This window comes from Pongo abelii, chromosome 23 (assembly GCF_028885655.2).
Source record: "Pongo abelii isolate AG06213 chromosome 23, NHGRI_mPonAbe1-v2.0_pri, whole genome shotgun sequence".
Taxonomy (NCBI): Eukaryota; Metazoa; Chordata; class Mammalia; order Primates; family Hominidae; genus Pongo; species Pongo abelii.
In genome coordinates this window covers 241,971-267,329 of record NC_085929.1, presented here as the reverse complement: position 1 = coordinate 267,329, position 25,359 = coordinate 241,971, and the positions used below count along the sequence as shown (strand labels likewise).

The 25,359-nt window shown below is 36.9% G+C and overlaps 1 protein-coding gene across 1 annotated transcript; it reads left to right on the top strand.

The window, feature by feature from the left end:
• The first annotated feature begins 2,010 nt into the window (after positions 1 to 2,010).
• LOC129053698 (protein FRG1-like) lies at positions 2,011 to 24,526 on the top strand. The gene is given in 10 exon segments (XM_063722936.1): positions 2,011 to 2,245; positions 4,379 to 4,449; positions 13,393 to 13,518; positions 14,300 to 14,357; positions 16,258 to 16,372; positions 18,622 to 18,649; positions 18,652 to 18,725; positions 22,063 to 22,154; positions 23,141 to 23,251; positions 24,420 to 24,526. Coding segments are annotated over 10 exon segments (774 nt in total). The 5' UTR covers positions 2,011 to 2,183; the 3' UTR covers positions 24,457 to 24,526.
• Positions 24,527 to 25,359: the final 833 nt, after the last annotated feature.

Here is a 25,359-nt window from a genome sequence, read left to right as displayed (position 1 = left end):
GAGCAGAATTTCAGAATTCTGCCTTTGCTGAAAGTGTTTGTTCCCTCCTCTTCTATTCATCAAGACCTGACTACTTATGTAACTCCCCAAAACCACCAACACCTGGAAGGGGTTGAAAATGATTTTAATGAAGAAGAAAAGCTGATGTTTAATTTCAAAACTGACAGTGAGAATAGAAGGGAGAGGCATGAATTTATCTTGATTCTAACACAAAGCATTGTATTTGAGTCTACAAACGAAATTGGTTTCTTCTTTATTTTTTGTAAGTTTTTGCCAAACTCTGTGCATATACAGAGGCTGGGCAAGAAGAAATCCAGAAATATGGCATATGCCATCCCTTATTTATTTCCCCATGTGACCAGCCAACAACTTCTTCACCTAGTCACGGCTTCAAGGTGACTTTGTCTACTTCTCTATCGGAAATGGAGCTTCCCCAAAGACTGCCTCAATGTCAGTTACCACAAGGCCTTTTTTCCATCTTATGCTCCTAAACTTCTACGATATTAAATGATATCATCCTTTCTGGAAATTCTCCTTAGCTTTGATTTCTATAACGTTACTCTAACTCTGTTTCATTTCTTCTTTTATAGACTCTATTTCTTTTCTCTATCCCTTTACTGTAGACATGTTGTACGGCTTTGTTCTTAACCTTCTGATCTCTCCACATTCATTCCCTCAGAGCATGTATCCATTTTCTTGGTATCGACCTTCCTATCTGATTATTACCATCAAGTAAGGATGTTGGTGATGAGCATAGCTAACATCTCCTAGACATTTTCCATGTAGGTTATAATAAGCAACCTATATAATCTGTACCATTTAATTCTTCAACCCTAAATGATACTATTGCTAACCACATTGTATGAGATGAGGAAACTGAGATTTTCATCAAAACCCTGGAAAGCCAACGTGAGGAGCCCCTGTGTGTCTCCTTTGTTAATGACGCCGGGCATCATGGCATGTGGATTGCCATGGAATGGGGATTAGGAAGCACAGCACTGTGAAAACACCGGAAAATACATTATGATAGCGGGTAACGACGCTCATCTCCGCACATTGTGACGGTTTTGTTTCTGACTCAGGTTTGAGATGGGCCAATCCTAAGTCGATCGTGCCACCAGGGATCACGAATTTAATAAGATCGTGGATGCTTGGAACCCAACTGGTCTCTGTTTTCTACTTTAGGGAAAGAGCCACAGCTTGAGTGGGGTTGTTTTGGTGTCACATACGCGATTAATAATACCCACCACTGCAGAGGAATCACCGTGGACTACTCCTCGTTTCATCCCACACTCTTGCGATTGATGCCTCTCACCTGTTTACTGACTTCATTCAAATTCTTCAGCGACCACAGGACCCCGACTTGCCTTCTCTGTCCTGATTCCCTCACTCTGCTTTACAGGCCTGGCCTGCTCGCGGTTCCCTCCAAGCCTCCGCCCTGTTTCCTCCATCAGACAGGACTAGCTTCCTTCATCTCTGTCCAGCAAAAGCCTGCCCAGCGTTCAAGACCCTCCTCAGAGACCGCCTCCACGATTAGGCTTCTCTTGACCCCTGAGCCTGTAACACGCGCCACCATAACTCTCCACCTCAGCCCACATTCCCACAGCACTCGTGACGTCCGCGGCCCTCAACATGGCGCTTCATTCTATTTTAGGGTATTTCCTGCTTGCTTCCTGCACACACAGTCGCACGAGGCACAGCCCCGAGTGACCCGCGCACGAGTGGCCCGCGCTTTCAGCCGCGCCGCCGCAGGCCAGCGAAGGCAGCCGGAGCCGCTTCCCGCCCCTGCGGGGACCCTCGCCAGCCCGCAGCCCTAGCGGAATGCGGTTCCACAGCGCGCCCGGAAGCTCCGCCACCGCCAGTACCGGCGCCTCGGGCGGGCTTTTCCCCGTCGGGGAGGCGCGAATCCTCAGGAGCTCCTCGAGAGGGCGCCAGGGAGCAGCTGCGCGCGGACACCTTTCGGCCCTCTACGGCCACCGTAGCTCCCTGGCAGAAACCCAGAAGTGGAACTCTCAGCCATTCAGCGTTTGAGTGAAGACGGACGCGGGTTCTGGAGAGACCTACGCTGTTAGGGAGTGTTTACTTCGCCTCCACCTCTGTTCCTCCCCGCCCTGATGCTGCTCCGGGTCACATACTCGTCCTGAGCCGGCTTCAGCCTGTCCGCGCAGAAGTCTCCCGGAGCTATGGCCGAGTACTCCTATGTGAAGTCTACCAAGCTCGTGCTCAAGGGAACCAAGGCGAAGAGGTGGGTCCTGCAGCTCGGGCGGGAGCCTCCTCCGTTCTTTTCGGAAGCACTCCACCCCCGCGAGCCTGGTGGAAGCCGTGGCGCGGAGAGAAGGTTTCGTGGCCTCCCAGGCTTCGCCCTGGCTTCTGTCGGGCTGGACGGAGGCCGGGCCGCCGTTCCTGGCGCCTGTGCAGAGACGGGCAGCCTCCCGCGCTGACGACCCAGGAAACAGGGTAGACGGGCGGGTGACCGCTGACCCCGTACCCACGAGTTTGGGTCCCCTGAGACATCTCTCCAGGCCTCTGCCTGGTGGGTCTGCGTTAGTCTGATCTCGTAGTTCATGATAATAATTTCCTTTATTACGGATTATTCTTTTCTCCATTGTCTCTTCCTAGAAAAATTATTGATTAATTTTTTTAACCTAATATGTAGAGTGAAACCAGGATGAATCACACAGTGGTTGAGGTGTATATGGGCTTTTATAGGGATATGGGCTCGAACCTACACTCTGTCATTTACTGATTTTGTAATTTGTGGCAAATTGGTTAATATGTCTGAACCTCCATTTACTCATTAAGAGATCAAATATCTGAACCTCCGTTTACACATTTATACTTTCAGACCATTTTTTATACCTTTAGAAGACGGTGAGGATTAAATGAGAGAACATATATGCAGTAAATAAATTGAGCCAAATGTGAGGAGGAGGTCGTAGTGGTAATTTATTAGCTCTTTAGGAAAAAATACCTGTGCACTCATATCCCTGCTTCTTTTTTAACTGGAAGATTTGCCCGAGGTTGACTGTACATACAGATGTTGAGCATTTCCTCCTGGTCTCCGTATTAAACAGAGGTTTTGGTATTTTTAGGCGAGATGGAAAGTAAGTATCAAGGAGTGAGTTGAAGCCACTGGCCTTGAGAACCCTATCTAGGAGTCCGGCCTCATGAAGATGCCAGAATAAATGACAGGTTTATCCTGAATAAATGTGAGATTTTTACTCTGTGAATTTCCTGTGAGGAGTGGTGAGTTATCTTCTGAAAACTTTATGATGAAAATGCAGACAAGAGTGTCTTAAGATTATCGTAATAATCATAGTTAATGCTTATATAGCACTTTCAATGTGCCAAGAAATTGTAGGCGCTTTGCACGTTAACTTTTTTCAAATCGCTCTTGGTTTTTTCTTTTTTTATTGAGATGTAATTCATAATTATAAAATTCACCCTTTTGTACAGTCAGTGGTTTTTAGTATACATTCAAGAGGTTCACCATTGTCTAGTTGCTCAGCATTTTCATCATCTCAGAAGGAAACGTCCCCCTACCCATTAAAGCAGTCACATCCCATCCTCCCCGTCTGCTAGTCCTTGGCAACCACTAATCCGCTGTCTATGTGAAATCACCTATTCTGAATATTTCCTAAGAAAGAAATCATGCAACATGTGGCCTTTTGTATCTGGCTTCTTTCACTTATAACATTCTTGAGGTTCATCATTGTTGTAGCACTTGTTCCTTTTATGGCTGCGTAGTATTCCATTGTGTGGATGTAACATTTTGTTCATCCATTCATCATTTGGGTTGTTTCCCCTTTTTGGCTATTGTGACTAATGCTAGTGTGAATATTCTTACGTAATATTTTTGTGGGTGTATATTTTCATTTCCCTTGGGTATACATACTTAGGAGTAAAATTGCTGGATCATGAGGTAACTCTTTAACTTTTTGAGGAAACCCAAACTGTTTCCTGTAGATGCTACACCATTTTACATTTCCACCAGCAATGTATGAAGGTACATATTACCTCTTAATCCTCACAATAGCCTTAAGAGTTAGGTTAAATTATTATCCTAATTTTTTAAGTGGGTAAAGTGACTCACAGAGAGATTCAGTAACTTTTCCAAAAATCACAGAGCTAAGAAGTGAAGGAATCAGGATTTAAAATCTGGCAGTGGGCTCTACAATCTGCTTTGAACTCTAAGATAATATGTACAAAGCCTGAAGCAACTTCTCAGTACTGTATTTAAGAGGGCATAACAATGTAAGTCTTCCTAAATCAATAATTTATAAATGAAAAGCTTAAAAGACTTTCAAGTTTCAATCTTACGATATTTATCATACAAATCAATATACCTAAACTCATCTATGTAAATTATGTCCTGTAGTAAGAAGAAAAAGAGCAAAGATAAGAAGAGAAAAAGAGAAGAAGATGAAGAAACCCAGATTGATATTGTTGGTGAGTCAGTTTTCAGTGCCCTATTCTGAAAAAAGTTAATGTTTCTTGAGATCTCATTGAAAATATTTTCCTAGTTAGAAATTTATGATGCATTCGTATTTGTCTTAAAGTGCTTAAATATTACCTAGAGTTATAAATTCCATTTATTCCTTAGCACAGTAGATGCTACTGATGCTTTTACTTCATTATCAGGAGAGAAAAATTATAACTCTCTTGGTAGGCACCATTAGACTGCTTAATAGCCGGAGATTCTGATACATAATTTTAAAGGCCTAATGTAAATGTTTTTCAACCAAATATATTTTACAAGTTATTTTCTTTGTACATGTATGCATTTTAATTGTAGAAGTCGGTTGTCTCTTAAATGAAGTATCTTCACAGGAAAAATCATTATTTTGTGAACTCTGAAATGAATGAAAATCTTAAATACAACATCAGGGTAGCCTGTAAATGATACTAGAAATTAACTGACCTAAACACACTTAACCAGCCTATTTTCCGTTTAGTTCTTTCCATACATTTTTTTTCTCTTTTAAAACTTGGCAAGTTGCATTTTGAATCTTCATAAATTATGGTAACTTAAAAAATATATAAAATATGGAATGGTATAAAGCTAATGTTCTGGAAGAATCATTGCTTTCAAAATGGCAAATCAACAATTCTAAAATTAAGGTAGATATCTAGGATAGATATGTAGATGTGAAATTGCTGTGTCAAAGGATAGGTGAATGTTTAACCATATAAGAAACTGCCAAAAATTTTCTAAAGTGGTTGTGCCATTTTACCCTCCCACCAAGAATGAATTAGTGCTCCAGTTACATCCTTGCCAAGAGTTGATGGTGTTATCAGTCTTTTCTCCCAGTCTGAGTTTTACCTTTTCAGTTTCTTAATGGTGGTTTTTGGATGAGCAGCTTTTTTTAAATTTTTTTATTTTTATTTTTTTTGAGACAGAGTCTTACTCTGTCTCCCAGGCTGGAGTGCAGTGGCGCGATCTCGGTTCACTGCAAGCTCCACCTTCCGGGTTCACGCCATTCTCCTGCCTCAGCCTCTCGAGTAGCTGGGAATGCAGGTGCCCGCCACCACGCCCGGCTAATTTTTTGTGTTTTTAGTAGCAATGGGGTTTCACCATGTTAGTCAGGATGGTCAGAAACTTTTAATTTTTATAAAGCTCAGTTTATTTCTTTTTTCTTTTATGGTTACTGCCTTATCTCTTTGATCTAAGAGATCTTTGCTTACCCCAAAGTCAGGAAAATATTCTACATTGTCTTTTAGAGGCATCATAGTTTTACTTTTTACATTAAATCTGTCATTCATCTCAAATTAAATTTTGGCATGATGTTGTGAGTTCAGTTTCAAGATTTACTTTTTTTTTCTTTAACATCTTGATAGCCAATTGTGCCAGCACCACTGGTGTTTCCTTTTTCCATTGATCTACTTTGGTATCTTCATAAAAAATCAATTAACTTTCTATGTATTGGTCTATTTCTGGACTCTGTTCTATCGATACGTTTGTCTGTTTTTCTGTTGGTATATTTCTCTTGATTGCTATAGTTTCATGAAGTCTTGAGATCAGGTAGTCTGAGTCCTCCAACTTTGTACTTATTACCTATTAATTTATTAATTTCTACAGTGAAGCTTGTTGGATTTTCTCGAGAACTGTATTGAGTCCAGATCATTTAGGGGAGAATCAGCATCTTAATATTGGACCTCAATATCTCATAATTTTCAATGTAGCAGTCTTGTATGCCTGTTTAAACATTTATTCTTAAGTATTTTATAATTTTACACTACTGTCAATAGAACCTTTGAATTTGATTTTCCAGTTGTTTGTTGTCAGTATGTAGATATACAATTGATTTTTGTATAGTGACTTTGTAGTCTGATAAGTCTGTTTCACTTATTACTTCTAGTGGTTTGCTTATATAGAAAACTAAGAAATTTACAATTATGTTTCCTGTGACTATCATTTTACTTCTTTCTTTCTAATCCTTATGTCTTGTCTTTCTTTTTATTGGTTATTATACTGTCCAGGACTTCCATAGTGTTGAACAGAAGTCATGAGAATGGGCATAATTGCATTGTTCCCAAGCTTAGGCAGAAAGCTTTCAGTAGTCCACTGTATGCTATGATGTCTGTAGGATCTGCAGAGAAAACCTTTATCAAAATGAGGACATTCCTTTTAAACTTTGTTTCTTGGGAGTTTTTATTTTAGTGGTGTTTAATGCTGTCAGATGCCTCTTTCTGTATCTGTTGAGATGATTATACAGCTTTCTTCATTCTGCCAATGGATTACATTGGTTTCATTTTCAACTTTTAAAGTAACTTTATATCCCTGAGATAAACCCCTCTTGGTTGTGGTGCATTGTCCTTTGGGTTATTGCTAGATTTGATTTCTAGGTTTTTTTTGTTTTTTTTTTTTTTTTTTTTAAGATTTCTATATTGGTGTTGATGGGAGATACTGGACTTTTGTATCCTTTTCTTGAAATGTCTTTTTTTGATTTTGGTGTCAAGGTGATACTGGGTGTCATAAAATTAGATGGAAAGTGCTGTCTCCTTTCCTATTTTTGGAAATAGCTGTATGAGATGGGTATGATTTGTTCTTTACATGTTTGATAGAATTCACCGGTGAAGCCAACTGAACCTAGAGGGTTTTGTTTGGTTTGGTTTTAGTTTTTTGTGGGAAAATTAAAATTTTTTAAGAGATATTTTCAGATTTTTTGGTTGTGTCAGTTTTGGTAATTTGTGTCTTTTAAGAAAATTTCATTTCATCTAAGTTGTTGGATTTATTGGCATAAAATTGTTCAGAATATTCCTTTCTTTAATATGCTTTTAATGTCCGTAGAATCTAATCTGTATTGCAGTCTCTTCATATTGGTAATTTGTGTTTTTGCTATTTTTTCCTGGATCAGTCAGTCTAGCTGGAGGTTTATCAATTCTTTATAAGATCGTTTATTTTAGATCGTTAATGACCTTTTAGTACAGGGGTATTCAATCTTTTAGCTTCCCTGGACCACAATGGAAGAAGAGCTGTCTTAGGCCACACATAGAATACACTAACGATAAGCTGATAAGCCAAAAAAAAAGAAAAAGCAAAAAAATCTCATAATGTTTCAAGAAAGTTTATGAATTTGTGTTGGGCTGCATTCAAAGCTGGCCTGGGCCACATGCAGCCCTCAGGTTGGACAAGCCTGTTTCAGTATTACTTATTTTCTCTTTTTTTCATTTTCTATTTCATTTATTTTCAGTCTTTTCTTTTTCCCCCCTTTAACTTATTTTCAGTTTACTTTGTTCTTGTTTTATAGCTTCTTAAGAATGGAGTTAGATCTCTTCATTCCACTTTAGTTTCAGTTATAGTCAACACGCTTTGTTTTCATTTTCATTCCATTCAAAACATTATCTAGTTTTCCTTGTGATTTTTCTTTTCATGGACACGAGTTATTTAAAAGTATATTGTTTTTAATTTCTACTACATAGAGATGTTATAGGTATGTTATTGTTGCTGATTTCTAATTCATTTATAGTATAGTTGGAGAACATACTTTCTTAGTGAATTTCCATGTACACTTGAAAAGGATGTGTATTCTGCAGATGTTGGTTCAGGGTTTTTTTTTTGTTTTTTTTTTTTTTGGAGATGGAGTCTCCCTGTCGCCCAACAGGCTGGAGTGCAGTGGCGCGATCTCAGCTCACTGCAACCTCCGCCTCACAGGTTCAAGTGAATCTCCTGCCTCAGCCTCCAGAGTAACTGGAATTACAGGCACCTGCCCCCACACCTGGCTAATTTTTTAAATATTTTTAATAGAGACAGGGTTTCACCATGTTGGTCAAGCTGGTGTCAAACTCCTGACCTCAGGTAATCTGCCAGCCTCAGCCTCCCAAAGTGGTGGGATTCCAGGCATGAGCCGCGGTGCCGAGCCAGTTCAGTGTTCTTTAGATGTCTGTTCGATCAACTGGTAGAGCTTGTGACTGTGCATATCTTCTGTGTCCTTACTGATTTTTTACTAATCCTACAGTGTATTGAGAGTTATGTTAAAATCTCCAGCTGTAATTCTAGATCTGTCTACATGAGCAGTTTTTGCTTAAAGTATTTTGAAGCTCTCATAAGATGTGTACACATTTAGGATTGTTAAGTCTTCCGTGTAAATTCAGTCTTTCGTTTTCATAACATTTTAACCTTATTTCTGTTAAACGTCTTGATGCCTAGTTAAATTATTTGACTACCCTTTTGCTCCTCTCAAGCCTGGGCCTTTGTTAGTTTGTGCTTATTTATTAGAGTTGCCCATAGACTTAGACAGTGACTCTTACTCTAGGAAAGGTTCATCCTCATGGGCCTCAGCCACATGTTTTAGGCATACTTGGTGAGTTCTCTCCACTCTGCTGTGTCCCAAATTTGTGTGATCTCTGGCATCTCCAGTCAGCCCTCAGCAGTGCCAGCCACTCTGCAGAGGCCTTGTGGAGCCTGCCTACTGCATGCACTCCCCCCAGCCCTTGGCCACAGACCTGCAGAGAACTTTTGCATACACTTTTGAGGCCTCACCTGTGTGTAGTTCCCTCTTCTCAAGTACCTTATTCTATAAACTCCGAACATATTTGCACTGCAAGACTCTCAGCTTAGTGACATTGCCTCATTTCTGGAGGTCTCTACGTCTCTCCGTGTGGTCAGGAAACTGCTATTGGGCAGAAAACAGTACGTGTGAGATTTGCCTCCTGTGTTTTCCTGTTCTCAAATATCACAGTCCTATTCTGCCTGTGTTCCAATCGCCGAAAACAGTTTTCTCAAATATTCTATCCAGTTTCAATTTTCTCATTGGTCATGGTGTGAGGGCAAGTCCATCTTGGCTGAAAGACGAAGTCCTTCTGCGTCTTTTCCTCTTTGTCCTTCCACTTTCTTTTGCATTGTGGATTTTCTAAACTTGCCATATAAGTAAGCATGTGCCTATTTGTGAAGGGAAAGAAGAAAAACCTTTTAATTTTTTAAAGCTGTTCTGTTGGTTGCTCACAAGGATCTGAAGGGATTGGTAAATAGGATGAAAGAAAGTCTGTAAATAGGATGAAAGAAAGTCTGTCTTTCACATGGAGAAAACCAAGTGTGACATTAATAAAACGAGCATGTCTGTAAGCAAAGAGTTTCACTGAGCTCTGCTAGATTCAGAAGCAGTTGGACTTATAACATCATAGTTTGCAAAACACATATATTTTATTTACCCAGGAACTAAAGCTAAGAAAGCTATGGGTTAATAGAAGTCTGTGAAGGGTACTTAGACCACAGTAAGATTGGGGAAGAAAATTCCATTTCCAAATGTAAGATATATCATTCCTTTGTGCCAACCTCATAATGAAGGTAGAGATTTAAGGGGGCCCTTAGCACGGAAACACTGGGTTAGTCAGAAGGCGAGGTGAGCTGTCACACAGCCTTGATGCTAGAATGAGGGTGCCCTGGTAGTATCTTATCAGCCATGACACTGGTGCATTGGGCCATTTTTTTTTGTTTTTTTTGTTTTTTTGAGACAGGCTCTTTCTTTGTTGCTCAGGCTGGAGTGCAGTGACATGATCATGGCTCAGTGCACTGTCGACCTCGTAGGCTCAAGCAATCCTCTCATCTCGGACTCCCGAGTAGCTGGGACCACAGGCTCGTACCACCATACCCAGCTAATTTCTTAATTTTTTTGTAGAGATGGGGGTCTCCTTTTGTTGCCTAGGCTGATTTTGAACTCCTGGGCTTAAGTGATTCTCCTGCTTCCCCCTCTCAAAGTGCTGGGATTACAGGCATGCCAGACATATGTAAAGATTCTAAACTATGTGAAAATACGTGAAAAGCTTTGTTATGCATTGTGAGGCAACACAGCAGGAATATTTCACCATCTGCCTAAGGTTTAAAAGGAAATAACTTTAAGCATGTGTCTAAATAGCAAGTAATGTTTTAGAGCGGATTCTCTTAAATTCAGCTTGGGCGTCTGCAGCGTATACACAGCTTGAGCTGTAACCTGACCTAGAGACAGGCAACTTCAGTGCCCACTGTTCTTAGGATCCACTGCTTTTTCACAGCTAAAACCCCCGAGTGGCACTGTTAGGTATTATGTTATGTTACTTTAGTCGTTAAACATATAAGCATACCTCCAAAGGTTCAATGTAGGCCACTTGCAGAAAGTAGGCAGAATGCTCACATTTAATTCTTGATGATACTGTGTTTAGCTTTCTTATTCTTTGAAATCTCATTGAGAAAAAAATACTGGCATCTGCTCAAAGTAATTTCTTTTTCAGTTGACAATATTATAAGTAATGTTATTGTGTCATTTCCCTACTTGGACAGAGTGTGACAATTTTGAGGAGCTTGTTTGCCGGAAATTTCTTCTTCATTTGCAAAACTTTAATGAGATATTATATTTAAATGATTTTATTTAATATTAAGTGTACTTAGTGAATGTGGCATAGAACATACAAAATAAAACTAATTTAAAATCATTAACTATTACATTTATAAGAAAGACTTGCTAATCATAACACTGTTTATAATGATTCTGAATAAAGCATTATTTCTTTTCCTGAAAACAATTGTAGCTATAACTCAATCATCTAAATTGCTTATTAGTTTTATTGCTTTTTAATTGTCTTTAGATGAAATTTTAATTTTGATTAATTTTCTTTTTCTCCATTGGTTTTGTGTGTGTGTGGAGGTAAAATATACAGAATATAGAATTTGCCAGTTTTTCTATTTTTAAGTGTACACTTCAGTGGCATTTAAATGCATGCACCATTTTACCTTCCCACCAGCATTGCACAGGGTTTCAGTTTCTCCACATCCTGCCCAACACTTGTTTTTCTGGTTTTCTTGGTTTCTGTTTTCTGTTTGTTTGTTTGTTTTGATAATAGCATTCTAATAGGTGTTAAGTGGTATTGCATTATGGTTTTGATTTATATTTCCCTAGTGACTAGTGGTGTTGAGTGTCTTTTCAAGTGCTTATTGGCCATTTGTATATCATCTTTGGAGCAATGTTCGTATACGTCCTTTGCCCAGTTTTGAATTGTGGTATTTGTCTTTTTGGAGTTCTCTATATAGTCTGGATATTAATTCCTTATAATGTATGTAGTTTACAAATATTTTCTCCATTCTCTGGGTTGCCTTTTACTCTGCTGATGTCGGTTCTTGATGCACAAAAGTTTTTAATTCTGATGAAGTCCGGTTTGTCTGTTTTCTTTTGTTGCCTGTGCCTTTGATGTTCTATACAAGAAATCATTGCCAAATTCATTGTCATGAAGCTTTTCCTATTTTCTTCTAAAAGTTTTCTAACTTTAGCTCTTACATTTAGGTCTTTGGTCTGTTTTACGTTACTTTTTGTATTTGGTGTTAGATAAAGGTCCAACTTCATTTTAGCTAAAATTTTATGTATTTTCAAATTTATTATGGAAAGCATGAAATGTTTAGTTGAATAGAAAATTTTGTACAGTGGAATTAACTGAATCTTTAAAACCTTTTTGTTATGGAAATATCCAAACTATTCCATTCATAGAAGAATATAATGAGTCCCCCATGTGCTCAGGCCCCAGCATTAATTATCAATATTTTGCCAATCTCGTTTGATTTACACACACACCCACACACACATTTTTTCCTAGAAAATTTTAAGTAAAATCACAGATATTATGTCATTTTACCCATCAGTAGATAAATGTACATTTCTTAACGTGGTATGTCTTTCTCTCATCACCTGTTTTGTTCTTTATTTTTATATGTTATACTATGTCATTATCAGACCTTGTAAAATTAACAAGAATTCCTTAATATGTCATATCCAGTTAATGATTGACTCATTTCTACTCTAGCTAAAGTACAATTTAGGAGGAGGTTTGAGGATATTTTTTAAAGTTAAGATATAAACTTTTATAACAACTGCTTAAATAATTTTTCCTAGAGTCTAACATTTCTATTGGCAAATTGGAAATTAGTATGCATAGACATAGATTCTGCTCATTTTACTTGCAATCTAAAATCATAGTTAAGATTACTGGCCAGGTGCGGTGGCTCACACCTGTAATCCCAGCACTTTGGGAGGCAGAGGTGGGTGGATCAGGAGGTCAGGAGTTTGAGACCAGCCTGGCCAATGTGGTGAAACCCCGCCTCTACTAAAAATCATTCAGGCATGGTGATAGGCACCTGTAACCCCAGCTACTCGGGAAGCTGAGGCAGAGAATTGTTTGAACCCAGGAGGCAGAGGTCGCAGTGAGCCGAGATAGCATCACTGCACTCCAGCCTGGGCGACAGAGCGAGTCTCTGTCTCAAAAAAAAAAAAAAAAAGATTGCTATGCTAGAAAGTCTTCATGTAGAGGCATTTTTAAGAAACATTATGATAGGCATTGCCTCTGGAAAGCAGGCATGAGTAGATGGCTAGGGTCTATCATGAGAGAGACCGTTCTCTATATGTCACTTTGTACCTTCACATGTTGCCTTTTGTTTTGTTTTGGTCTTTTTTTGAGACAGGACCTTGCTCTGTCGCTCAGGCTAGAGTGCAGTGGCATGACCATAGGTCACTATTACCTTGAACTCTGGGCTCAAGTGATCCTCTTTCCCCAGCTCCCCGAGTAGCTGGGATTACAGGCATACACCCCCATGCCTGGCTGTATGTTGCTATTTTATGTTTTAAAAACCTAATCCTGACTGTGCTGGTAGTCGCATGAATCTGTGCACATACATGCAAACAAGTACATGTAAAACTGGTGAAATCTGAATAAGCTTCATGGATTATATCAATGTCAGTTTCCTGATTCTGACAGTGTATGATACTTATGCAAGATGTCATCGAGACAAAGCAAGTAAAGGATATGTGAGATCTTTGTATTATTTCTTACAACTGCAAAATAAAAAGTTTTTAAAACTAAGTTATGATAACAAAATAAGAACTCTGTGTCAAAACTAACATATAAAGTTGAAATATTGATTTTATTTTTTAGGAATCTGGCGGACAGTAACAAACTTTGGTGAAATTTCAGGAACCATAGCCATTGAAATGGATAAGGGAACCTATATACATGCACTCGACAATGGTCTTTTTACCCTGGGAGCTCCACACAAAGAAGGTTTGTGTCTGGAAGGGAAGATCCTGCCACAAGTGTAGATTTTAGGACATTCATTCACTTAGGCCAAACTCTAACTAGTCTCAAACATTTTCCAAAGGAATGGAACCATTGCATTTGATTCTTCCATTTTTTTTTTTTAATTCCTTAATATTTACCAGCCATTGGCAAGTCCCTCTTTCTCATATAAGCATTTGAAAACATTCCGTATAGTTCCAGAAGAGTATCTTTGGAAATCAAAACAACATGAATAATTAAAATAGTAAGTGGAAAGAAAAAAGAAAACCTATTTGAGTCAAAATGTTTGAATTTCTTTTTTATTCAGACCTATTGCCAAAACTAACCTGTGCGTTTAACAATTTGAAGTTTCCTCATTTCCTTTAGCGCATTAGAGGAGGCACTAATGAGATATGAAGTAATTACAAGATAAAAAGCAGTATCATTTGGTTAGCAAGGCCATCCCTTGAATAAATGAAAGCATTTAGCTTTTTAAATAAGTGTTTATATATGACTGTATTTTAAAACATAAAGAGAAGCTATCTCAAAAGTTACTAAATAAGCATTATATCACCCTGTCTTACTCAGTGTATAAAATTAACATTGTAGTTAAAAGAAGGTAAAATAGATCTTGATTCCAAAGATACAGTATTACAGTGACATCAGTATATCTGAATATTCTTACATTTAATTGCAGAAGAAAATAGCCACATTTTTTAAAGCAAAATAATGTGTTTATATTTATAGCAAATGTCAAATTTATTTTCAAATGTTTTTTCTCCAATAATTGATGAGGGCCCTAGTCCTCCAGAGCAGTTTATGGCTGTCAAATTATCTGATTCCAGGTGAACTTATGTTGTAATATAATTAGTAACCCGTTATTTTAAAAATTTAATTGTATTCATTAAAAATTTTGTATCTGTCTTAAGCCCATGGTAATTTTGATATAAAAAACAAAATAGCTTTTTTGAAAAGTAGATTTTGTGATCTACTTTTAGTGGATTTCCTATCAGTATATAATGTTAGGCTGGAAAAAAGATGTGTAAGTTAAAAAATGCAGATTAATAATTTCACACAGCAAATAAGATAGATTAAAAAATAAATCAAATAGTACAAAACCTGGTTCACTGTTGCTATGATATTTAAACTCACTGTTTGGAAGTCCAAAGGCAAACAGGAAGACTAAAAAAAGGAATATTGTTGAAACCAGGAGAGAATGTTACAGAATCATAACGACCAAAAGAATATTTTTACTCACTATTTTTACAGTCATTTTATAAAGTAACCTTTTTTATTCTCACCTTGTGCGAAAGTATAGAATGATTCCTTGGGTAGAAGATACTGAAAGTGAATTTACATATTTTAGTAATTGGTTACATCAACATGATAATGATTTCTGTTATATAATCATTAACATATAAAGGAGTAAAAGTCAATTCTGGCATCCCAGGAGATTCTCGGTAAGGTAAAAGATTAGAAATCATAATTTTAAAAAATCACGTTAAGATTATTTCTGTACTTTCTTTGAAAGTCTGATAAGTATGGTGAAAGACAAAGAATAAAAGCAGAGGAAGAAAAAAATCAATAGTTTTAAACTGCTTTACAATTATAAACAAAAAAGGATTATAAAGAAAATTAACTGACAAATGAGGAAAATATTTGCAACAATCTTAACAGGCAGTGAGTTCTTACTCTTCATATGTATCTTGTATAGAATTCATAGCACTGATGACCCCAGTAAAAAAACTGCAAACAATCAGATCTCAATAGAAAAATGGACCAGGGACATTACCAGATAATCTAAAATCTAAAAAGGAAAGGAAAAGAAAAACAGTTGTTATTCTAGTTAACTACTGAAATGCAAATTTATAGGATACTGTTTTTTCCATATCAGGTTTTCAAGTATTTTTTTAAAGTCATAATGTTTAAAAAAAAATCTGTGATACAAAACATACTCTGTTAATTTGAGGTAAGAATGTAAATGGAAGCAGCATTTTCTGGAAAACAGTTTGATGACATAAGAACTTTATGCCCTTCGATCCAATTATTTCTAGGAATTTTTTCTAAGGATAAAGCACTTTTATGTATAGAATAGATGTACATAGAACTATTTATAATAAGAGAAAAAGTAAGTTTTAGTAATTTATTATTGAACTTTATAACTAAAGAGGTATAATTGAAGAATGATGAATTTCAAAAATATTATGTAATATATAAGGTACAATGTTTATATTAAAAAACACAATATAAAACTAAATTTAAAACTGCACTGTCCAACATGGCAGCAACTAGTCACACGTAGTTTTTTATTTTTTTTAAAAGGCACAGAGTCTCACTCTGTCACCCAGGCTGGAGTGCAGTGGTGTGACCGTATCTCACTATAACCTCAAATTTCTGGGCTCAAGCAATCCTCCTGCATCAGCCTCCCAAGTAGCTGGTATTACATGTGCACGCCACCATGCCCAGCTAACTTTTTAAATATTTTGTAGAGATGGGGTCTCACTGTGTTGTCCAGGCTGATCTTGAACTTCTTGCCTCAAGCAATTCTCCCACTGGCTTCCCAAAGCACAGAGATTACAGGAGTGAGTCACCACTCAGCCACATGCAGCTTTTGAACACTTGGAATATGTCCAGTCTGAAATTTTAGATATGTACACACCCACACACATACACATGTCTTGTTTTGATGTTCTATAATTAATTTTCTCTCAGTTTTTAACTTTTATCTATCTTATTAATGTACAGAATTGCCCTGAAATCTGGCTATGGAAAATATCTTGGTATAAATTCAGATGGAGTTGTTGTTGGGCGTTCAGATGCAATTGGACCAAGAGAACAATGGGAACCAGTCTTTCAAAATGTAAGTGCTGTTATTGTTTACAAAAACTTCCTGTCAGTTTAACAGAAAGTCTGTAGCAGTCAATCATAATATATTTAAAAAGAAAAAGTAGGATGCAATACTATAATACATTAAATTGGAATAAATCAGTAAGAACATAGAGCCTTGAAGAGATCTCAAAATATAGTGCAACTAAAATAGCATTAGTACTTTTGCCCACAATTATTTCTGTATACCCTTAGTGCCTAGATATGGATCTCATTTCCATTAAAGAACCAGTCAATTTTAGGTCTCAGGGTAGGAAAACAGAATAGTTCCTAAGTATCTTCTTTGTAGCAGAAATCATGGATGCTTTCAGAAACATTAGAGACTGTAAGCGAACAGTAGAGCTTGCTAAGACCAAGTTGTGACAATTTATGCATAAAATAAATAATAGTTAATTGAAGTAAATTATCTCTAAAAGACTTTCTGTTCATAAGCTTAAAATAGTGTATGAAAAGATAGTTTTAATATAAGAAGAAAAAAGATAATATACTAATTCTTAATTTTAGTAAGTAGACAGTTGTAGTATATGGATGTTTTGTTAAATCTTTGTTGATACAGAATACATAATTTCCTTTTTCTGTTTGTGTGAGAAGATTGAACAAAAATATATGAGTGCTAAACAGTCTTTAAAAAGTAGATAACTATATCAAAAACAGTAAGGACCAGTGGGCACCACGCAGAACAAGCAAATAGAAGATAAGCTCAGCCTTAGAGTAGCAGCTTTGGTAGTATACACTAATGAATTGAAAATAGGAACTCAGCAGTGTTTTCTAAGATGACAGATTAAACAAACATCCCCCCAGAAAGAGGTAATCACTTAGACTAATTTCCTCATCCCTTAGGATAAAATCTTAACTCAGTGACTTGAAAACTATTTTGACCCAACCCTTTGAGAAATGCATTTTTACATTGCAGCCCAGCACACACATATGTATAACTGAAGCAAGAGTTGTACTTAACAATACTTACTTATCTGTGTGTTATGCACCCTGATATTTCTTATTCTCTGTTACCCCTTCCTCTGTGTGTCTGTGTGTATTCCTTCCCCTGCCCCCCCCATACCATTCAGGAAACAACACTACATTGATTTCATTACCCGCGAATGTGTTGCAACCCCTTTGAGATGATCCTACTAGTTATGATGAGACACTTCTAATGAAAGTTACACCGGAAGAAAAGGCCAATATATCATAAGGCCTTAGATGATGACTTAGATAGTACTAATAATACAACACTTTAGGAAAGTTCATTTTATTTTTAGGAAGGACACTAAGTTTCAAAAATTTAAATTTAAATGAAAGAGGGTCTTAAAACTCTATTGCAAAAAGGGCTCAGCTGAATAATCTGTGGCACAGGTTTAAATCATCTTGGACCACCCTGCCATGTTCCAGGGCTCACCAGGATCCATCCAGATGAGAGACCACCCAGCCCTTGTGACCTTGACTAAGAAATTAAATCCATGTTATCAGAACTTTTTTAACTGGATGTGATATAAGGTTAACATATTTTGTAATCATTGTATTTATAAATATTTTGTCTAAATGTTATGGTATTCCAAGTTTTCCAAAAGAATCAACCAAATACAAGTTATAAGTAAACATTATATTTGTTAAGGGGGTTAAGCTAACCAAATTTATAACCCAGATTTAGATACACAAGAAAATCAGTCTTTAAAGTTTTGTTTAATAGAAAGCAGTGTAATATAGCAAACATTAAACAACTAAAAAAGTATATGAACATTTATTTTCACACACAAAAGTCCCTCAGACATTCTTAAATTCAAAACACCAAAGGCGTTGTATATACCTTTTCATGTTTTCTAATTGTGAAGAAAATAAATTTTACTTAAAATGCTAATATTTTAATAAAGTATGCGTTCATAATTATGTTCTTGTCTTTAAAGTTAATTTTTCAAACTGAACTAAATCAGTTATATCTTCAGTAGATCTTTTAGAAAGGAAGCAATCCTACCTCATCTACTTAGAATTTAATCCTACTAGGAAGATACACTACAAATGTTTATTGTGGTAATCTTTGAATAGTAAAATGATAGGTGATTTTGGTTTCCTTTTCTATATGTTCTTGTATTATATTTTTCAGGTTTTTCTCTAAGTTCTTTTCTGTGATTTTTAAATCAGGGAGGAAAAATTAATTCAGTCTAAACACTTAATGTTTCTTCTACAAGAAGTATCCTCATGGCTATTTTGTTATTTTGTTTCACTTAGGGGAAAATGGCTTTATTGGCCTCAAATAGCGCTTTATTAGATGCAATGAAGCAGGAGACATAGAAGCAAAAAGTAAAACAGCAGGAGAAGAAGAAATGATCAAGGTAATGATGACATTTTATACAGATAACTACATTCACACATGCGATGTGACTGTATCTCTTTAAAATGTTAAATGGTCATTTACTGTCACTTTAAAGATTTAGTTAATAGCTTTTTGTAATGTGGTGTTTCAAATAGACTCATTTTTAATTATAAATCCCATAGTTGATGGCTTGTTTCTACAATGTGGTAGAGAAATGAGTGCATCTAGGAGCTACTTTGCCATTATCTCCATGGATTAGTATCTTTTTCTGGTAGTTCCACATGCTCTTTTTAGGCTTTCATGTTCTTGTTTTCTCGCTTGTATTTTAAAATCTAATTTTTAAAATAGATAACATGTACACGTGATCCCAACATTTTCAAATAAAAGCATGTGAAGATGTATGCCTGCCATGCGTCTTACTCACCTGTGTCCCAGCTCCTGTTCCTCTTTCCCTTTGTTTTTTTTATAGCCTCCTAAAATTTCTTTATAAACATATGAATATATTTATAATTTTCAACTGTTTTACGCTAGAGGTAGCCTCCTCTATAGTCTAGACTTTGATTTTTTTTTCCTTAAAATTGTATCTTGGAGAGTTTTCTACTATGAGTTTGAATGTAGAAAGTTTTCTCTTTTTCTTACTTTTCCTCTCTTTCTCTTTTTTAGCAGCCACATAATATTCCATTTTAGGGATGTACCTTAATTTATTTAATCTCTTATAGATGGAAATTTAGGCTGTTGCCAGTCTTTTGCTCTTATAAACAGTGCTGCAGTACATAACATTGAATATGCATCAATTTGTAGATGCATATTCATTTTCCAGAAGGAGAATTACTAGGTCAGGGGTATCTGCATTTGTATTTATGTAATGCTTGAGCTTCTGTGATGATAATCACTTTATGAAACATAGAAAATCATAGCAGAACTTCTGGGGCCTTAGCCCTCACATTTTAAAAATATTTTTATTAATACTACCAGTCTTCTTTGCATTAGGAGAAACATGAATCACATAAAACATGATGTTTATTTTATTTTTAAAATTTGTGTGCGTCACTAAGCTGGAAATAAAAGTTCCTTATTCCAGGCTAAATTCTCTCATCCGTAGTCAGATGCGTTATCCATTGCACCACTGGCCTGTGCCCTCCCTAATCCTACTCTTTGTTTTACATTATTGTAAAAGTTACACAGACATCTTCATATCAAGGTGAAATTCTAAATAATACTGTTAATATAACCTAGATAAATCAGATAGTTAATTGGAATTTGATGAAAACATTTAAGGCTTAATTTTTAGACTCACAAAAGCCACTGATCTTTAATGATAAACATATACCAGGATGTGTCTAAAGAATAACTCCCCCCTTCTTGACACATGGTTTTTCTGTGTCTTGGCATTCCATCCCAGTGCTGAGCAAAGGCACTGCTCTTTAATGATAAACATATACCAGGATGTGTCTAAAGAATAACTCCCGCCTTCTTGACACATGGTTTTTCTGTGTCTTGGCATTCCATCGCAGTACTGAGCATCCTGAACCTTGCTTTGTTTGTCTCTGTTGGGAATCACAGGTTGCATCCAGTCTGAACCAGATTTGCTCTGTAAGGCATTGTGGGGGCCGGAGTGGAAGGCTCTAAGAGGGGGGCAAATGCCTTTTCTAAGATGCCCTTCATTCTTATAATTAGAACATAAAAATTTATGTTACATTTTTCTCTACTACCAGTGAAATTTAAAAGTATCTATCAAATCTCTGTATGTACTTCATGTTAGATTTCCGATCATAAGTTTGATTTTCTTTTTAGAATATTCTTGATTTCAAATAATTTCAAATCTAAAGCTCAAACAATTTCAATCTAAAATGTAGGTATTTTCTTAGAGAAGGGAAATGTTATATTTTTTCGTTGCATGCATCCAGCACATGCGTTGTAGTCTTGAATTTCCATAATGCTCCTGTGAGGTGGATGTGAGCTCAGCGTTACATACAAGAAGACAGCCTCTGACCCTCTTTACATCCTCATGGTTTTTGTCAGTCAGTTCATGGAAATCACAGTGATTTCAAGGTGTGGTAAGACAGGATGGGTACCCAGGCTCAGCTGACTCCAGAGGCCACTCTCAGTATTTCATAGCACGTTGCTTCTCAGGAAGCAGGTCATTGAGGAAATGCAGATGGGTTTGTGACTTACATTTAATTTTATTTATTTATATTTTATTGTATCATGTTTAAATTATTTTGCATCTGGATATCATCACAAAAGTGTTATTGAAGGCAACAATTGCAAATATATGTGCAGTGCTTTGCACTTACACAAAGATACAAAGATACTTGCACAAAGATTGCGTTTTTCACTATGTAAAGCAATTTTCAGACGAAATACAAAGTTTTCTGGATCGCTTTGGCTAGTCAAGTACCTGGAAGCTCTGAACAGTGATTATTTAGGACTCTTTTTGTACCGTTTAATTGCAGGCTCTCCTAATCTCTGTCAGCCCTTCACCTTTATGACCTTGCCTTATCTACCAGAACACAGATCCCTCTTACTAAAGGTAGCATTGTGTTACCTCTGTCAGCCCTTCAGCTTTATGACCAGATCACAGATCCCTCTTACTAAAGGTAGCATTGTGTTACAGGCCCTAGCAGGGAATGTTTTCAGGTCTGGGACCCCTCTAATCAGAACTGTCACAAAGATGTCATTGGCACAAACACGTTATTTGTCATCACTTTCTAAGCAGCCCTGGAACTGGACTCTGGCCACAGAGATCCCCTAGGAGACATGAGTCCTTACCATTGCCAATTGCCTGTTCTGTGGGTGATCCTAATTTTTGAATGCAGATTAATTAACTTATGACATGTGGTAGTAAACATCCATCCAAACTTAGGATATAAGAAGCTAGTAAAAGAGGTGGGTTCCAATTAATTAAAAACAAGTTGTGTAATGTTAAAAGTTTTATTACTTTGGTAATAGTCTGTGCAACATAAAATAGCTATTAAGCTTTCAATCTGATCAAATGAACACTTGTCTACTAGGGATAATTTGGTCCTAGTGTATTCACTTGGAGGACAAAATTAAATTAGTTAATGATCGCTTTATTGTCTAGCAGGATCTGATGTGTAAAATGTTTCTGAAATAATTTTGTCTGTAGTGTTTCTGACACAAGGGCTGCGGAGGAAGCATGTGATAGCACTTTTTCATATAGATTATATATATGAAGTAAAAACACATAGCCAGAACCTTTTTCTGAATATAGTTACTCAGTTAATTTTTTCTTCTGCATAAGAAATCATCTCGAATGTTCTTATGTGATACGTAAAGTGAGGAAGGTGGAAGATAAACATATAATCCATTGAATTCTCTTTTCCAATATCTAGATTAGATCCTGTGCTGAAAGAGAAACCAAGAAAAAAGATGACATTCCAGAAGAAGACAAAGGAAATGTAAAACAATGTGAAATCAATTATGTGTATGTATTCTTTTCCTTTTAGACCTACAGATTTGACAGTGAAGTGCTTCTTGAAGTGCTTCTCAAAGTGCTTTCAAAATAAATTACCAAATTAGCTGGGGATGGTGGTACATGCCTATAGGCCCAGCTACTCGGGAGGCTGAGACACGAGGATTGTTTGAGCCCAGGTGTTCAAGGCTGCAGTGAGCTCTGATCACCACTGCCTTCCAGCTTGGGTGGCAGAGCAAGACGCTGTCTGAAAAAATAAAACTGATGGACAAGAAGAGACAACACAATGTAGCCTCTAGGAGAGCACTGAGCTAAATGCTTTTCTTTTCTTGAGGCTTGTTTTCCTGATCATCCTACCAGCTCCCAAAGCTAGTCACTCAGGTTAGTCAATCTCTCTATTCATTCATAGAATGGGTGTGATGCCAGTCAAAGGCTGTGCTATGGCCAGGACACAGGGGACTCCAGCCAGCATGGCCTAATAGAAATGGGGCCTTGTGCTACCCAGTCAATGAGTGGCCCTCCTCTTGAGAGGTCACGAAGGTCATCTTTGTTGAAAAGTTCCAGCTTATTAAAAAAAAATACAATTAGACCTTTTTTCTCCCCCAAGACGGAGTCTCACTCTGTCCCCCAGACTGGAGTGCAGTGGCGTGATCTTGGCTCATCTCAACCTTCGCCTCCCAGGTTCATATGATTCTCCTGCCTCAGCCTCCCAAGTAGCTGGGACTACAGGCACGCCACTATGCTCGGCCAATTTTTGTATTTTTGGTAGAGACGGGGTTTCACCATGTTGGCCAGGCTGTTCTCGAACTCCTGATGTTGAGTGATGCGCCTGCCTTGGCCTCCCAAAGTGCTGGGATTGCAGGTGTGACCCACTCTGCCTCGCCTATAATTAGACTTTTTAATAAGTGAAAAAGAAATTAACAGTATTTATAAATTTAATAGTAAATATGTATAATCAGAGTTTGAGGTATTTTTTAATGAAGACATTTTCTTTGGAGAAAGAAATTTCAGAGCTTCCAAGACCACAAAGTTAAAATAAGTAAAGAAGACAGTAAAATTCTTCAAAAGGCTCAGAAAGATGGATTTTTGCATGAGATGCTTCTGGACAGGTAGCTATTTATTTACTTATTTCCACTATTTTCAGTAGCCAATAGAAATGGCATGTAGAAAACCTATATTGTCTTAAATTACTGTAGTTTTCACATTTTTGTCTTTATTTCTAATTTATGAGTGTGGCAATATTAGCTAGAGAGGATGTCATGAGTTTGGGAAAAGACTGTCAAGAAAGAATATCTAAAAATTATAACCGATTCTAAGTATATACTTTAAGAAATTCAGGTTTGACTGTATCTACTTCATAAATTTATCATTATCTTTTTATAACTATTACAACCAGAGTTAGAGAGAAGCAGTTTGACTAATATAAAAATTATGTGGATTCTGTTAGAGTAGTTCAGGTTCCTTAAAATAAGCATAGATCAATTAAAAAACTAAGTATAAAAGCTAAACAAGTGAAATTGAAGCAGTTTTATTCTAAGATTTGGAAGAGTGCAGGATGTTTATCATAGCACATTATTAATATTTATTACTCTTCCTATGTAGACAAGTAATGTCCTAGAGTTGCAACATAGAAAAACAGAGATGTTTAGCTGTGAGTGTACAAGTATAAATCAATTAAGTGCCAGATTTTGATAATCACCAGCCGCTCATTCAAGTCGTATGTTCCAAAGTTACTCTTACCCTTTTTGTACATTACTTGATAAAGGCAATGTTTAATTACATATTTCCTGTTAACTAGCTGGTAGAGTTCATACCTAAAGTCAGTAAATAATGTTAAGAATTTTTTCCAGCTGAGCAAATGAATATGTATCTAGTTGTAAGAAATCAAGAAGAGGTTATAAAATATAATCAGGATGTGGACTCTAAAACGGAATAACCTCTATGTCCTGTAACTTTTATCACTTGTAATAATACAGCATTCTCACCCTGTTAAATGGAAATTCAGAGCACCCTTAAATTCCGAAATAATTAAAATTGCTATTTGGATTGAAAAAGCCCTTAGGCAACATTTATTGAATATTAGGAAATAACTTTTATAAGATTAGAATCCATTTTTTATAGAAACCAAATTTAAAAGTATACATATTTTAATATAAGTGTTGTGGTAATAACCAAAATTGAACACACAGTTTTAAAGCTTTTTATATTTAGTAGCAGTTGAATATATATGGCATGTTTTACATAGATTAATTTTATTATTTTTCTTTGTTTAAACAGGAGAGCCAAATTGAAAGCCGACAGATACTGCAAGTGACTGGGATTTTTGTTTCTGCCTCATCTTTTTGTTTTTTTTTCTGAATAAAATATTCAGAAGAAATGCTTTTCAGAGTTCTTGATTTGTTGTGAAATTATTGTTTACCTAGTAGCTAGTTTAACCAGGATTAAACAAGTTTAATCAGGATTCTTCATGGATGTACTTTTTAGCTAACTACAGTTTTTCACATGGAAATGAAACTTACAGTACACATTTAACGTACCACAGAATTTTTTTCTGGATTTCCTGTCCTGAAGCATGAAGTGTACTAGAAACCAATTATTCCTGTGCTACTTGTGGAATCTGCCTTATTGGATCATAATCTTACTTTACTTTATATAATAGATGCTTAATCAGTGCCTTTAATAAAAGTTAGTTAGAAACTCCCAATCCAATCAATCAACAAGGCTTTGGTTCTACCTCCAAAGTACTACCCAGATCACAGACAATCCAAATATCAGAACTAGGGGGCTGGGCAGAGAGAACAAATAATCATCTATTAGGGAGTGGGACAGAAAGTGGAAACATTACAAAGAAGCAAGTAGGCTCAGAACAGAGGGGAGAGTAGTACTGGGGAAACTCCCTGCTGAGGACAGGTTAGCCACAGTGGATATGTATGTGACACCTTTGTCCTTGTGGGCTGGAATGGGAGCTGATAAGGGAATAGGAACAGCTCCAGTCTACAGCTCCCAGAGTGAGCGACGCAGAAGATGGGTGATTTCTGCATTTCCAACTGAGGTACCGGGTTCATCTCACTGGGGAGTGTCAGACAGTGGGTGCAGGACAGTGGGTACAGCACACCGAGCATAAGCCGAAGCAGGGTGAGGCATTGCCTCACCCGGGAAGAACAAGGGCTCAGGGAATTCCTTTTCCTAGTCAAAGGGGTGACGGATGGCACCTGGA